The 17,689-nt window shown below is 41.6% G+C and overlaps 1 protein-coding gene across 1 annotated transcript in view; it reads left to right on the plus strand.

Moving 5' to 3' along the window:
• Positions 1 to 920: 920 nt before the first annotated feature.
• CIDEA (cell death-inducing DFFA-like effector a) overlaps positions 921 to 17,689 on the plus strand; it is a 24,023-nt gene continuing 7,254 nt past the window's right edge. The window contains exons 1-4 of the mRNA XM_018556840.1: positions 921 to 1,037; positions 12,173 to 12,320; positions 15,267 to 15,413; positions 17,269 to 17,450. Of these exons, the coding sequence (XP_018412342.1) occupies positions 985 to 1,037; positions 12,173 to 12,320; positions 15,267 to 15,413; positions 17,269 to 17,450 (530 nt within the window). The 5' untranslated portion in view covers positions 921 to 984. The remainder of the gene's footprint in view (positions 1,038 to 12,172; positions 12,321 to 15,266; positions 15,414 to 17,268; positions 17,451 to 17,689) is intronic.

Here is a 17,689-nt window from a genome sequence, read left to right on the forward strand (position 1 = left end):
TGTTGGGAGAAGTGGGGGGGGGGGGGCAACCACACATGTTTTTTTGCATTTTTACTTTAATGTTTTTTTTAGACTGGGGTGCCTCGAGGTTTTGCATACTTTTAAAAGGTCCCGTGATTGAAAAAAGGTTGAGAAATGCTGCGTAGAGGTTAAAAAATGTAACCAATGCATACAGCAGTCCCCCGATTACCATGATAAATTAGATATAACAGTCAATATTTTTCAACTTGTTGATTTTAAGTAGACCTATGCCTGAAGTCCCCTCCCCAATTCATACCAGACCCTTTATTTCTGATAGGAATTTTAAGGGGGACCCAAATGCCAAAAATAAACACCCTTGATCTGAGCAGCAGCCTGGCAAAGCAGGAAAGCGGGGGCGGGGAGGAATAAGCGCGCTTGGAGAGATGGCTACTTTGCAACACACACAGGAACCATGAGTCCCAAAAGTAGCCACCCTCCAGAAAGAAGGACAGTGTCAGCACCAATTCAGAGATGATTTGAGGATCTAGAGCTGAGTGATACACAATAAGATCTTGTTAAGAGGAGTTTAGTGTCACTTTAATTATTTGAAACAAAACTCCCCTTACCCCCCACACAAAGTTTTGCTAAGTGATTAGGAACGTGTAACAAATATAAAGACGGTGTTATTGCAATTTGGCTGCAAAAGTGGAAATACACTTTAAATCATCTGACAAATCAGCCAGTGTACTGGCATCCTTAAAGGCCAACAACTGTAGCTGATAACAATGCTACCTTTACATTAACATGGCATCTTTCCTGCTGGGAATGGCAGTGATTAAGGGTGACATAGTAGGAGCACTGTGTGAATCAGCTGCTGCACAGGAGGAGCCCAGGGTGTGTTTATGTGTGTGTGTATGATGGGGCAGAGGGAGGAGAGAGGATTTCAGCAGTGGAAGTAGGGGAAAGGTTGTCTCCCTCCTCTCTCATCTTGGATGAATTAGCAGGCTCAACACACACAGAAGGATGCAGAGTGCACTGGAGTATGCCAATGCCTTATCACCCAAGGCTCTAATAAGGTGAGATAAACATATGTTAAGCTCAGTGACATAACACTCTAGTACGCTTCTAGCGTGTGTACTTTGTAACAACGTTTTCAATGGTGTCTCTAATCACCATCATTAATATTTCATTGGGGATACATGTCTATATGACATTAACCATACATACATATTGTACTACGGATGACCCCCCCCCCCTTCTTTTTTTTTTTTGCATCGCAGGTTGCTTGCGATAAACCCTGTTCAGGGCTGATGACTGCGATGTGTGCTAATGGCAAAATATCTTGCTGCTCATAGCAACCAATCTGCATATTTGTTTCATTTTTAAACCACTCAGACCAAGCTGCTTCCTATTAGCAATATTTTTTTTCTCCTTGCTACAACAGCGATTCATACATCAGCTCTATTGTAACCTTTCCTAGGGGTTGATTTACTAAAAAAGCTGAATCTTTTCACTAAGAGTGAATGTTCACTGAGCTTATTGAATAGGGTAAAGCTGTGTCACCTGCGTCCTGGTAAAAATGCTGGTTTCTTCCTTTAATTTATCTTGCACACAACTGGATATTTACAGGGGTTTGTCATAGTAAAAGGAATGTTATTAAATAAGTAAATAACTTTTATTCCTAAAGAGAATCCACCCCATGGAGTGTGATTTAGGATCAGCTGTCCTTCATTGCAACCAGATGTATACTACGTCCAATTATTCCATCCCAGGATAAAAAAACAAAAGCTAAGGCTTGATTGGTTGGCAAAGGTTAAAGCCCTGTTTTTCACTTGACCTAGTTTTCATTAACTCATAACTGTATATGTGTGTTCTCAGCTTCTTATCTATCATTCGGTGCTATTAAGTGCATATGTACTGCAGATAGCAATGTAAATGACAATTGCAGGAGGTGGTGGTTTTTAGAGTTGTCTAGATCAGCTGTGCTCAGTCCAGCACAGGTTCTATCTGGCAGGTAATAAGAAACCACTGATGCCCGAGGCAGGATTTAGCAGTTGGATGAAAGCAGGACACAACCCTAAATTTGAATATATAGTAGCATTTTTGCAAATCTATAATTAGACCTGACACCACTGTAGATCGGTGGATACACAACATACAGAAAAATGCTACTGGTGTTTTTACTACAAAACTTGTACTTTTCAACAAAACAATAATTACCTTGCGTACACTTTTTAACCTCAAACACAACTGTTTTGTTGTGTATTGTACCCACTAAACCCGGCTGTGACTGGCTCAGCAGTGGAGTCCACATGGGAGGGTTATCTCGGGGCTAATTCACACCACACAGCGTGCGTATTGAGCCTTTTTTTTTTTTTTTTTAACCCTCTATGTAGTTCTATGCACATTTGGATGCATTGCATGTTGGGTAGCAACCTTGGCACTCCAGATGTGGTGGACCTACCAATCCCATTTTTGCCTCCAGGAGTCATGCTAGTGGCATTCAGTTTAAGAATGCTTCATGGGACTTGCAGTTTCACAACACCTGGAGTGCCAAGGTTGCTTACCCTTTCATTACAGCAATGGAATGTGCTGCGCAAAAATTGCAAAATGTCCTTTTTTTCAGCACTGAAGCCACAGGGCATAAGGCAAATTGCCTAGTTCTTGCATTGGGACTGCGTTGGGCAATGCCTACCAATGCAACTCAACACTGCTAGACACGGGTGCGTATTTGGCCTTTTTTTTTTTTTTTTTTAACCCTCTATGTAGTTCTATGCACATTTGGATGCATTGCATCATGGGTAGCAACCTTGGCACTCCAGATGTGGTGGACCTACCAATCCCATTTTTGCCTCCAGGAGTCATGCTAGTGGCATTCAGTTTAAGAATGCTTCATGGGACTTGCAGTTTCACAACACCTGGAGTGCCAAGGTTGCTTACCCTTTCATTACAGCAATGGAATGTGCTGCGCAAAAATTGCAAAATGTCCTTTTTTTCAGCACTGAAGCCACAGGGCATAAGGCAAATTGCCTAGTTCTTGCATTGGGACTGCGTTGGGCAATGCCTACCAATGCAACTCAACACTGCTAGTGTGAACAAGCCCTCAGTGACAGGCCACCCATAGACCTAAATGGGCTTTTGGATATGCATGCCCAATCCATTGACTGACAAGGAGAAAAGCCAGTGGGTCCATGTGGAACATTCCTATTTGTGTTTTAGGGCCTGTTCACACGACGTCCGTTTTGTGTGCTGACCGGCTCCGTACGCTGCTGCACTCAAAATGCATCCCAATGTATCACTATGTGTTTTGTGTGCTCCAGTTCTCACGTGCACAGTCCGTTCAGCTTACGACAGAAAAAATACTGCATGTCACATTTTGTCAGGTCCGGAAACGGTCAGGAAATGCAAACGCGGCAAAAACGCATAAAAAACGCACGGCACTGCAGCTAACATACTAAGGTCTCATTCACACCTAGGCGTATTGCGTATGCGTGTCTGTCGCGCGGTTTTTTACCGCGAATCGCGGTAAAAGTCGCGCGACAAACACGCGTTTCCGAAGGCTACTTGGCTGTATCCCAATGGAAACGTGCAACAAAACGGCCCAAAGTAGTACATGTACCTTTTCAGGCGTGGGCCGTTTTGTAGCGCGTTAGGGACGGGCGGAAATACGCAAAGGTGAGAACGAGACCATTGAATACAATGGGATTTATATTTTTAAGCGTTTTGTAGAGCGTTCGTCGAGCGTAGAACGCGCTACAAAACGTTCAGGTGTGAACGAGGGCTAACAGCCCCACTCCAGCAAAAAAAAAAATATTTTTTTTTTTTACTTGAACGCATCCAAAAACGCGGCAAAAACGCACTGCATCAGTCTGCAGATCCGCACCTGATCAGGACCTGATATCATGTGAAGAGGCCCTAATAGAGGGATGAGGAGAAGCAGTAGGAGTGCAGGTAGGTTTTTTTTAACCTGTCTAATCGGTGTTCCACACAACAAAATCACCTGAAATGTGACTGCACACACCCCAGTCCTTGCAAGCAATACTCCGGATTTGAGCATGTTGGGACATGTAGTGTTTTGATTTTGAAAAAGTTACATAGTTAGGACATATAGTGCTTCCTTTGGGAGTTTAGGACAGTGAGTGGGCATTGATTGTTTTTCTGCACATCATCACACATATATGGTGTGAACAGGGCACATAGAAAACAATTATTTTCATTGTGCACTCTTCACACCATACATGTGTGGTGATGTGCAGAAAAGCTCAGCACAATGGACATGGTGTGAACAAGCCCTTTATACAAAGACAAGGCTATAAGAATGTTTTGTGTATTCACTAACTGTCATCAGCCAAGTTGGAGAGAAGATGATGGTAAGTCACATAAGCACTGGTATTCATTTGAGCCTGCCATTCTCAGGGAGACATCTGCCTGCCTATGACCAGCCTAAGGGCCTGTGTACACTGGATTTGGCATACATCAGAATAGTTTTTTACCCCATACAGGTCAATGAAATGATGACTCGGCTTACAATGAGGTCAGAAGAATCTTGAAATGTCTCAAAGCTTTAATGTGCCTTTTAAAGTATGCTGTATTTGCCGAGCTACAAACACACTAGGCTGATTTCAGAGGAGCACTTGTAGCGCCACTAATAGTTTGTTTGTTTTTTTGTTTTTTACCACAATAGTGTCCCATAGTAATATACTGGATCTAATAACACTCAGCTTAGTAGTCTGCACCATTTTAAGGGCTTGTCCACACCATGACCATTGAGCTGTTTTTTTTTGCACACCATTGAACATATGTGGTGTGCACATGGTACGTAGAAAACAATTGTGTTCTGTGTGTGCTATTCACACCATACATATCCAGTGGTGTGCAGGAAAATACGCCTAAACGGACATGGTGTGAAGGGACCATTCTCACTGGCCACACACAGCCAACACAACATTTTACCATGCAACTAGTGTTTGCTGAAGTGACAGTGGTGCCTTGCATTGTTGCACAAGGGTGTGTTTAATTCAGGTTCCCGCACACAGCGCAGATGATATAAGAAAATGTCTTCTACCCTCTTGCTTCATTGATTGCATTCTTGTTCTGGGTCTGTAACTCAAAAGTACTAAAGCCATTCACAACAAGGTAGATAACATTTTCAAATGGAGGCCAGCAATGGGAATTTACATATTTCTTCCATGACAGATATACTTTAGATCAGCTTTTTACAACCCAGGGTTTCTCTAGATGATTCTAGTAGTTTCAACTGGTGGCTTAATTTCCCACCTGACAGCTCCTGCAAACGTTTGGTACAGATGTCACTCAACAGAGTCTGCAGTGTTGGACTATCCTCTCGGAGCTCCAAAGAGGAACCACTGGCACCAGTGATCCTTTTTACTGTCTGTAAGGGGGGCATTCTTCCTACCGTCTACTAATGTAACCGGTCATTCTTCCACTAACACCAATGTAAAGGGGGGTACTCTGCCTCTGACCACCAACATGAGGGGAACACTTTGCCTCTAACCACCAACACACGCTGTTCGGTTCCGATCAGCAGGGGATCCATGGACGAATCCCCTGCAGATCGGAGCAGTACATAATGGATGTCACCTTTCCATGTCTGTTATCTTTTTTTTTTTCTTTTTCTTTTTTTTCTACCATCTTGCATTAGATGAAAAAACTGAACTACTGGACTGATGTTAGTTCTATGGGGAGTCGGATGCAAGGGAACGTGTCCATTTACATCCAGTTATCTCCGATCTGTCAGGATCATAGTCCACCAAAATGGAACTCTATTCCATTTTTTTATTTTTTTTGCTGGACCAAGACGGTGTCAGGGGGTAGTCAAATGCAGTGGCGTGACAAGGGGGGTGCGGGGTGACACCAAAAGGACAAAGTCATTTTGGTGTCACCCCCTCTAAAAAGTCAGGCACTCAGTCATGGACCAAGAGCCCGACAGTGTCAGGAGAGAGGAGGGGACCCGGCGGGATACCTCATCCCGCCGGGTGAATGTCCACTCCTCTCTCTACTGGCGTCCATCACCAAGATGGCAGGCGTCAATTAGATGGCCATGCATGCACGATGACATCACGTGCATGCGCAATGACAATATGGCGGGGTGTCACCCGGTCTCCGCTCTGGGTGACACCCGGCCTCAGGATGTCCCTGGTCGGATGTAAACAGTCACATGTCTGTTTACATCTGGCTGCCCATAAGGTTACATTGGTTTTCCGATCAGATCCACCTGAAAAATTGACAGGCAGATCTGAATGGACTGACCATGTGAAAGAGGCCTAAAGCTATACACCAGTGTTTTTCAACCTTTTTTGTGCAAAGGCACACTTTTGTTCATGAAAAAAAATCGCGAGGCACACCACCATTAGAAAATGTTAAAAAAATTTACCTCTGTGCCTATATTGACTATATATAAAGTAATTCTCTTGAATAGGAATCAAATAAACACAAAAATTATTTTATAATTACTTTATTATGAAATAATAAAGTATTTTATAATTGTTCATATTTCTGTTCAATCCATGACTTAACTTCACACTTCACACAAATACGTTTTAAATTCAAACTGTAGCACTGACGTAGCCCTGGAGCACACCAGAAAATATCTCACGGCACACTAGTGTGCCGCGGCACAGTGGTTGAAAAACGCTGCTATACACTGTACAATCTGAGTGCACAATCTCACTTATTAATAACGATGTCATACAAGGGCCTCTCTGACTGGATACAAATCAAATGGGTTATTTTGTCTTCATATCTCACATATCTCATAGTTTTGGATTGTAGTATTATTATTATTATTATTACATAGTATTTATATAGCACCAACAGTTTGCGCAGCGCTTTACAATATAAGGAAGACATTACAATCACTACAAGACAAGATGGTAAGGAGGGCCCTGCCCCTGAGGGCTTACAATCTAAAAGAGGTGGGGGAAATGATACATGAGGTAGCTGTGTGGGGGTGAATTATTTGAGAATGTGATGGTTCAGTGGTTAGGTTGAGGTGGGATAGGCTTCCCTGAAGAGATGTGTCTTAAAGGATTGCCTAAAGGCAGTCAAGGTTGGAGATAGGCGGACAGGTTGGGGTAAAGAGTTCCAGAGGATGGGAGAGACTCTGGAGAAGTCCTGGAGGCGAGTATGGGAGGAGTTGACTAGGGAGCTGGAAAGCAGGAGGTCTTGGGAAGAGCGGAGTGGACGGTTAGGGTGATATTTTGAGACCAGGTTGGAGATATATCCGGGGGCAGAGTTGTGGATGGCTTTATAAGTGACTATTAATATTTTGAATTTTATCCTCTGGGCGACTGGAAGCCAGTGTAGGGATTGGCAGAGGGGGGATGCAGACACTGAGTGGTTGTGTAGGTGAATGAGTCTGGCAGCTGCATTCATGATAGACTGAAGGGGGGATATCCTGTGTAGTGGAAGGCCAATGAGGAGGGAGTTACAATAGTCAAGACGAGATATAACAAGCGAGTGGATGAGTAGTTTGGTGGTTTAATTGGTGAGGAAGGGGCGTATTTTGGAGATGTTACGAAGGTGAAGGTGGCAGGATTTGGATAGCGATTGGATGTGTGGAAGAAAGGTGAGGTCCGAGTCAAGGATGACACCTAGGACCTTGGCATGGGCTGAAGGGCTGGATAGTTGTGTTTTCAATCTCAACTGAAATGTTGGGGGAAGGTGCACAGGGGTGAAGAAATATCATGAGCTCAGTTTTTGAAAGGTTGTGTTTTAAGAAATGTTGTGACATCCAGACGGATATCTCAGTTAGTAGATTAGTGACACCGAAGGACACTGAGGGGGTGAGTTGTGGAGTGGAAAGATACATTTCAGTGTCATCGGCATGGCTTCCAATACATAGGCATGGTATTGGAAGCCATGTGAGGTTATCAACTGACCAAGAGAGGAGGTGTAGATAGAGAAGGACAGCGGGTGGTCAACAGTGTCGGAAGCAGCAGAGAGGTCTAATAGCAAGAGTAAGGAATAGTGGCCATTGTTTTTAGCTGTTATTAGGTCATTAGTGAGTTTAAGGAGGGCGGTTTCAGTGGAGTGTATGGGGCGAAAGCCGGACTGAAAGGGGTCCAAAAGGTTGTTATTAGCAAGGTGGCAACTCAGGCGGTTGTAATAAGGCGTTCTAGTAGTTTTAAAGGTGAATGGGAGTAAGGAGATAGGTCTGATATTATTAAGGTCGGTAGAGTCCAGTAAAGGATTTTTGGGTATTGGGGTGACTAGTGCATGTTTGAGAGGGGTAGGAAAGATTCCAGTAGAGAGTGAAAGATTGAACATGTGAGTAAGAGAGTGTAGGATAGAGCAAGAGGGTGCCAAAGTAGTTTTGAGGGAACAGGGTCTAGGGGGCAGGTGGTGAGGTGGGTGTCAGAGAGAAGCTTAGTTACCTCCTCTGTGGTGACAGGGTCAAAAGAGTATATGTATGTGGGTATGTGTAAGAGTAAGAGTATATGTATATGTGTATAGTATATGGCCAACTTATGGGGGCACTTTGCCTCTGACCTCCAATGTAACGAGGGCACTGGATTGAGTGTCTGTCATCTCATGGCTATGGGTATCTATAAAGAATGAATTATTTGTTACCTAATAAGCTGTGCACAGGTGCCACTCTTTTTTTTCCTCTCTAAAAATCATAACCACTTCTGATGACATGTTTGCGAACTAAAATTGTGATATATGAAGTTATAAATGTGATTTTATTATTGCTCTAGTCTACAGTGACCGTAACACATGTCTCTTTCCTCATATTTCTGATATGCATACAGTGTATCTTTTTGGTGATCACAAACTATTTAAAACAGACAGATGGTAATTTTGAAGATTGTACTTGGAGGGCTAGCTAAGAAGATTATACTTTTCTGATCTGGAATATTGTCCTTAGGTTACTGAATAATACCTCAAAATTGATTGGTATAAGCAATGGCTTTGACCTTCGTGCAGAATAATAGCCTAGAGTTCCTTCATTCCCTCAGCACCTGCTACACAGATAAAGGCATACTTCATATATTAGATAATTCTTGTTATAGGGACATGTTCATATATTGTGAAGGCTCTTTGTGTACCCAATACACATAAGACCTAATTAACTTAAATGAGCAGTGAACCCCAACCTGATTTAGAAACATGCAGAATCAGTCGAAGGGATTCTGGGGCTGATTTACCCCAGTAACAGAAGTGAATCAGGGCCTACATACATACATTCATGTGGCAAAGATGTTCTTTCTGGTTTACTGCACTTTGACTATAATATTTTTTTGTTTTGTTTTACACCATAGTAGATCAGACCCAGGTTCACCTCATGTCAGAAGCTCTTTGAGTATACTCTCTGCTGTGTGTTCTCTATGGCAGTCTTTCTTTGCCACAGTGGGGAAAGACACCAGAGACCCACATTTCTTAATATGCAGGTGCCATGTTGATTCTGTACCACTTCTTTCCTCTTAACCAATGTGTTTGCGTCTCAATTTCACACAAGTGGAGATACTGTAAGCTGTTGGTGAACTATTCTCCTTGCCCAGAGGAGGGATGACCAGCAGTTTTGCTCTGCTTTTCCTGCATGATGTTCTGCCTCTTTACTCCACAATTCTTTTTTTACCTGCCTTCTCTCTCCTCCCTCTCGGCCATGATCTGCCCCCTTTCTCCATCCTGCTGTTTTTGATGTGCTTCTGCCATATATCACCCCCTTTCCATCTATGTTTTGATATGGCACACTTCTCCTCCTTACTTGCCTTCTTGCTCATCTATCATCTAGTCCTGCTGACACTTTTTTGATCACAAAGGTCCTCTCTCCACCACTGTTTATCTCATATGTCCTTTTCTTTCTTTATGGTTAGTTTTTTGCATTGAGTTGCGTTTTTGACGTGTTTACATGCGTTTTTGATGCGTTCCAGAGCAGGTAAAATGGGGCTTGCTGCAGTTTTTTTTACCTGCTCTGGAACTGAACGCTGCAATGTGAACTGGAGTTAAAAATACCATTGGAATACATTGGAAGCCGTTTTGATCCGGTCTGTAACTGCTCTGCACCTATAGTAGTCACCTTTGCTGCTCCCCTGGCTACTATATAAAAGGTTATATGGGGGGTGGGAAACGAGTTACCATCAAATTCAGAGGCACATTGCAAGTCAAAAATCTTTTATGTAAAGGGAAAAGGTAGCATTTACAACAATTATTTTTTCCCCACTCCACCTCCAGAACATCCAACTGAAAGACTGTTCCTTCCACCTGATCGGGACAGGAAACCTAAAGAAAAGATGAAAAGCCTCACCATCCCCTCCTGTCAGGAAAGGATGTGAGAAGATTATGCTTGTTGGCCCATGGTTTTTTTATTTTGTTATTTCCAGGCTCCTCCATAGAGTCGCACAGTTTATTTTTTGACGATTTTAAGGCTTACCTAGCCAGTATGCTCTTCAGGTAAGGATGCGGTTTTAATTAGGTGGTCTTGCAAACTTCACTCACAAAAAGCTTGGAGTTTTCTGGCCGTAATCTGAAGTGGTCCCTGAAAATGTCTGCAAGGCATTTCTGGATGGGCAAGTTTCACAATGGAATTCCATTGTCTGAAATGGTTAGATTGTGCCCGCGACCTCTTATGCATTTTGAGCCTGAACAGAAAATGAAGCCGAATCTGACCTAACAATGCTATGAGACATTACTTTTCATTTTGAGTCTATAAATTACAGGTAAATAAAGTTCCTAAAGCCCAACTCCAGCTCATGGGTGCCTTACACAACAACAAGTAAGATATAAATGGGAGACATAAGCACATAGGCAGCAATAAACACATATATGTTCACTGAGGAGGGCTATTTTTAATTGCTTTCTTTGTCCCTAAGAATTAGATTTCCCCTGACTTCCTGTCTGTGACAAAACAGGATAGGATTATTCTCCTCCTATACAGAAAAATCTTCTCAAAAGGCACACGGTAATTAAAACATGGCAAAAGGTCTACATCTACCCTTCTCTATCCAAAACGATTTATAAACTTCTCTATGAACTCTCTTTACTTCCAACCTCCTGAAGTTTGTACATTAGATCCTGTGAAAATTCTAGAGTATCTCTGTGAATGGTCCTCATTATATTACAGAACTACTCTAATCTAAAATAGACACCCTTCTCCTAAATACATCTGGTATACCAAATTATATTTTCCATGTACCTTCAGTTTACAGTCCAGCATAAAACAAGACTTAAGAGTTTCCTACTCTGTGTGATCACTTAATTAGTTTGCGTCCACTTAAGTGACTCCATGAAGCAGATTATGGGATTAAAATGAAACCTGGAATGAGATGTAGTGTGGATTATCTGATACCATTGCAATTGCATTAAAAGCTACTGTGTTATTTTCTGTCTAAGGAAAACAGGTGGGAGTGATAAAAACCTATATTTAGCCATGTAAATTAAATGTAGCCTTTTGCATTTATTTTTAGTGCTAAACTTGTTTTAGCAGCTGTTTTGTACACATTTGACTGCAGTTAACTACTGACAAATAAGGAGTGCAATTCTGTATATGAAGATGTTACATGTGTACCTTTTTTAACAATTCGGTTCGCGACCAGGAAGTTCGTCGAAATTTTGCCTCCGTTCACGAACTCTGCCTTGTGTGACGAACACGACCGCGGCCATCTTCCCCACCCTTGACACATGGTTGTGGCTTCCTGTACTCGAGATTGCGGTCGCAGACAGGGCTGTGGACACTTACTGTGAAGGTTTTTTGTGTGCTTTGTAGCACATTACTGTATTCAATCCAGCAAGAAAGTGCAGAGCAAGCATGGTGGGAAAAAGAAAGTGCAGATCATTAATGAAGGTGACAAGAAGGTGCAGAGCGTTAATGAAAGTGACAAGAACATGCAGAGCGTTAATGAAGGTGACAAGTTTGTGCAGAGCGTTAATGAAGGTGACAAGTTTGTGCAGAGCGTTAATGAAGGTGACAAGAATGTGCAGAGCAAGAATGGTGGTAAAAAGTAACTTGTGGTTAAAAAAAAATTATTTTCATATGGTTCAGAACGGATTAACCTGATTTACATTGAACCCTATGGGAAAATGTGATTCGGTTCGCGACCAGAATCGTGGAACCAATTAAGTTCGTGAACCGAGGTACCACTTTATAGCTTTTCGCTGTCCTGTTTATTGTTGGGTATCTTGAACATCTGTTGTACATTTTTACTTTACTTTTTTTTTTATGTTTTTTTTTTTTCTTTAAAAATTATAGATCAGTTACTTATGCAAGTGCTTCATTGACGCGAAAAGTCCTGTTCCCACCTATTCTTCCTCCACAACGACCCTTTCGAGTGTCTAACAGTGATAGAAGCCGACGGAAAGGTGTTGTAGCAAGTACATTGAAGGAACTCATCGAAAAGGTAGGTGGTTAGTGTGTATTTCCAAAAAAAAGGCTGCTTTTAACATTGCAAATTGTAAATGTTGAAATACACTTGTAGCTGTGACAATATCATTAGTTTATCTTACGTTTTCAGAGTCTGCTCAGGCAAAGAAGGAAACACAGGTTGCAGTGCTCTTGTTAGGGGGAGGGGTTAATTGAGCAGTCGCAGACAGGGCTGTGGACACTTACTGTGAAGGTTTTTTGTGTGCTTTGTAGCACATTACTGTATTCAATCCAGCAAGAAAGTGCAGAGCAAGCATGGTGGGAAAAAGAAAGTGCAGATCATTAATGAAGGTGACAAGAAGGTGCAGAGCGTTAATGAAAGTGACAAGAACATGCAGAGCGTTAATGAAGGTGACAAGTTTGTGCAGAGCGTTAATGAAGGTGACAAGTTTGTGCAGAGCGTTAATGAAGGTGACAAGAATGTGCAGAGCAAGAATGGTGGTAAAAAGTAACTTGTGGTTAAAAAAAAATTATTTTCATATGGTTCAGAACGGATTAACCTGATTTACATTGAACCCTATGGGAAAATGTGATTCGGTTCGCGACCAGAATCGTGGAACCAATTAAGTTCGTGAACCGAGGTACCACTTTATAGCTTTTCGCTGTCCTGTTTATTGTTGGGTATCTTGAACATCTGTTGTACATTTTTACTTTACTTTTTTTTTTATGTTTTTTTTTTTTCTTTAAAAATTATAGATCAGTTACTTATGCAAGTGCTTCATTGACGCGAAAAGTCCTGTTCCCACCTATTCTTCCTCCACAACGACCCTTTCGAGTGTCTAACAGTGATAGAAGCCGACGGAAAGGTGTTGTAGCAAGTACATTGAAGGAACTCATCGAAAAGGTAGGTGGTTAGTGTGTATTTCCAAAAAAAAGGCTGCTTTTAACATTGCAAATTGTAAATGTTGAAATACACTTGTAGCTGTGACAATATCATTAGTTTATCTTACGTTTTCAGAGTCTGCTCAGGCAAAGAAGGAAACACAGGTTGCAGTGCTCTTGTTAGGGGGAGGGGTTAATTGAGCTCAGGTGTCTCTCATTGAGCAGGTGTATTATAAACTAGTGCATCACTCATTTTGAGCTTGCTCACACAGGGCTTGGGGAACAAATTGCCTGGGAGCTAAGTGGCGTTAAAATGGTTAATTGAAGAGGACTTCGACATAGTAGGTATAGCGGGAACCTGGCTGGACAGCACGCATGACTGGGCTACTAATATAGAGGGGTATAAAACTATGTACTCCAAAAAGGGTGTGAGCCTTAAAGTGGAACTCTGCAAAGACATAACAAATGGCCTTTAGTAAGGATGAGAAAGTCGATTATAGGAGTCACAGCTTGTGTGCTGTCCACTAACACTATGACTTTCAAACCATTACAAATCCATGGTTTACAGTGACCCTAAACTCAGGAGTTAAATCTTTAAAAAAAATTCACATACCTTTAACTGTTAACAATACTGGATATTTTGTGCATCATTCAGCTGTAGATCCCCCAAATCATCTCTGAATTTCTGTTGACACTGTCCTTTCTTCTGGAGGGTGGGGTGACTACTTTTGTTCCCCATGGTCCCTGTGTGTGTGTTGTAAGGTAGCAACCTCTCCAAGCTCACTCTCATGATGAACTACAATCTCACGTTTAGTTTACTAATTTGTATTGAAACTATAGTCCATCACAGAAGCGAGCTTGTAGCGGTGGCTATGTTAGAACACACACACACATGCAGGGACCATGGAGAACAAAAGTAGCCACTCTCCAGAAGGAAAGACAGTGTTGGCACCAATTCAGCGATGCTCTGCAACTAAATGATTGCACAAAGAAGGTCCAGTATTGTTAATAGTTAGGGTACTTGAATGTTTTATTTTAAGATATAACTCCTGAGTTTAGTGTCACTTTAACATTTGTAAAGAACATGTGCGTATCATGTCATGTTGGTAGGCTACCCCATAGTTCCTAGCATACCTGCTGACCTTTGAAATGGGTTGCCCAATTCCTGTAGTAGCTGTTCATTGAAAAGGGAGTACATGCCATCCTCAAACATATGGACAAGTTCTCTGAGAATTAGTTTAGTCCTGGCTTTATTATATCACACAAATATTTGTACATAAGATCTGTGATTCAGCAACCCAGAATTCTTGTCATGTTTGGGCCACTGCTCCAGATTCTGTCTGCTCCAATTTTAATAAATTCCCCTCCGTGTCTTTTCAAGGCAAGAAAACATTTTTTAAAAAGGTCAAATAAAATGGGTTTTATTAAGGCGAAACAGCATTTGCTCACAGTTGCCCCTCCTGCAGCCTTCCTCATCCTTTTTATCCTGAAGAAACCCTTCAAATAATTTTGGTGAACCTCTGCTAACAATTTATTATTATACTTACAGCTCATGGTACTTTAACATGATAAGTCATGGAAAGTTTTAACAAAAAGAATAAAGAATGCGACATACAAAGTGTTTGACTTTCAGAGCAGATCCTTTTACAACCCCACCCCTATGGTACAAGGTAACATTTTGGATTCACCCTCACTTTTATTTCTGGTGAGACTGATCAGGAACATTAGAAAAAGTGAATTGCCCTAACAAGCACACAGCAATTAAAAAACCCCCAAACAACAACAATGTTTTTGAAAATGTGGATTATGTAAATTGCAGATTTGCCAATCATCACAAATATTTGTGTAAAATAAACCAGCCCAGTCTTGTACCTGAGAGGTCAAAAAGCATGTCCGTTTTTTTTCTCTTTTTTAAATGCTGACACATTTTACTTTTCAGGAACCAATACATTCTATGTGATATTTCTCTGTTTTCCATTTGACATGAATATTCTTTTTTTTTTTTTCCTGCTTTCTTGTATTATTTATTTGCCTGTTTTGTGTAGGAAATGTTTGTTTTCCAGTGGTTAACCCTACACCTCATGTTTTCTCCTTGTTACAGGCCATTGAAACCCTGTTCCTAACTGCTGGTCTGGTGACTCTTGTTCTAGAGGAAGATGGCACTGTCGTTGACACAGAGGAGTTTTTCCAGTCTCTGGAGGATAACACCAACTTTCTCATCCTTGAAGGAGGTCAGAAGTGGACACAGGTGAGGTTTTCAATTGCATTGGGTTGTGTAGTCAGCTGTGTGGCATCCGATAACCACTGAACAAATGGTGATTATATATTGTGTCATTCAGCCAGACATGTGCCCAGCAACACCTCCATGGTCAAACGTGGACATCAGCAAGCTGATTCACCCCAGCAATGAGGCTATACAACTGTAATGATCCATAGCAAGAAGCCAAACTATTCACTAAGCTATATCATGTGTTATCCGCCATAATGATTGTTCTTTTCAGGCATGTGGTTACTTTCTACTTTTTATAAGATGATCCTGTGAGAATCATTATAACAAAAAGAAACCCTTTTATTACAGCTTAGTAAACCCATCTCGCCACAGTAAACTTTGGCTTACTACATTTTTTTTCATTATCTTACAAGCTGCTAGGTTTCAATCTGTCCATCATTTTTCATGTCCTATGTGCATCTATACTTGTTGCTCTGCCTTATAAAATAGGCCTGCCTGTCTTGTTTTCATTGCGTTTAGTGTATCTAAACCCCAAGACAACAAAAAATAATATATTGCAGGTTTTCAAGTTCTTGCAGCATTAGTTTTTTTCTTTTTACCTGGTGATGCTGTGAATAATACACATCCTGTCTAGAGTCATTTCTCCTCTGTATCTATGGAGGCAGCCATGGTTGTCACATGGGCCAGACTTCAAATAGAGTGCAATTAGCTCTGAAGAAGAGGGCATGATGCTGGAAATGCATTAGCCACTATCACACACTCGGCAGCTAGTTTATCTATCTGGGGAAATTTGCACATTTGTGTTTATTGCGGTCATTTTTGGATATGAATTTTTAATGAATGTCAGCTATTGTTGTCACTTTGATGCACACTGATGTTATAGAATGAGAGAATAATCATAATCAGGGCCGTCATTTTAATGAGGCAGCCTCAGGCATCTTTCGGTCATTTGGGGGTTGCCGCAGCTACAGCAGCATATTTGTTATATTCCGCTCTGCTGTATAATGTGTGCACTGTGCCGGTTGCCCCTTTTCTGGCCAGAGCATCCCAGGTGGGGAGATGTGTAAGGGCCATACATATCAGCCCGCCTAGTTCTTGGCAACAACGGATGCCCACTGGTTGCCAGGATGTGGGTAGGACGCCAGCTAGAACACCCCAGTTTGCTGGGCGGGGAGATGCAGAGGGCAGTTTCACTGTTGTGTCTTGTGGCACCTGTAGAGACACCCCCTGCCTCAGGCGGAAAAAAGGCCAGGGACACAACTGATCTTACCATCTAATAAAGATTTCAATTTTATGTAATGGTAATACATGAGGGAAAGGAGTCTTCTGTTTTCTTTTTTCTTTGCATATTGTTTGGAGGATGTCCTGGACTTCAAACATGTCTGCCTTTTTGTTCATCTTCATTATATGATGGAGTAGAGGGACTAGTAGTTTAGATAAGGTGACGTGGATACTGCATTTCTGACACAACAGCTATTTTCTGTACTTGAAAAAAGAATGCAATGACCACATCTAAGGACTAATGAGCTGCAATATATTAAATTTTTTGTCATTGGGTTCATATGTGCTTTAAAGTTTTGGTTTTCTTAATTCTAACTATTGCCACTAGGTGGCAGAGAAAGACTTCTAAAGTTTGCGAGTCTTTCAGCTGACTGTTCCATACACCTCCATTTATAACAGAGCGGACCATTAGGAGCACAGATCCATCCATGTATTCAGTCATGTTCTCTTTCATGCTCTTTGCTTTTTGTATACATTGCATGTAACGTAGATGTACAGGCAGAACATAATATTCATTACATGTTGGGTCACATTGTTCATTATCAAGTAACATTGACCGATCTTTGAATAATGCTGTTTTTAAAACCCGTAGGAAAGAAAAGCTAGACGTACAGCTCAACAAACAAAGCGAAAAGGAATTGCAAACATTACACTTGATTTATACAAGCTGAATCCTCGGGATTTTTTAGGCTGCTTGAATATAAAGGCAACGTTTTATGAAATGTACTCGGTGTCCTGTGATATCCAGTGCCTGGGAGCAAAGAAGATTCTCCGGTGAGTGGCTACTTACTGTTTGCTTACTTTTTATAGGCAAATGTTACTATGGGCTGTACATGGAGTGTTTGGCATATTTGCTTCTTTTTCAGCACATATTAGGGATGTACCGGTTTTACGGTAAACCGCTACATCAATAGGAAACCATCTCCATGCTTCCTCATCAGGAAGGGTTGGTAATGTCGGCGTGTAATGACTCGGAAGTTCCGGTATTGGGAGCATTTAGGCAAGTAAAAGTT

The sequence above is a fragment of the Nanorana parkeri genome, unplaced genomic scaffold (assembly GCF_000935625.1).
Source record: "Nanorana parkeri isolate BGI_ZX_2015 unplaced genomic scaffold, ASM93562v1 scaffold255, whole genome shotgun sequence".
Taxonomy (NCBI): Eukaryota; Metazoa; Chordata; class Amphibia; order Anura; family Dicroglossidae; genus Nanorana; species Nanorana parkeri.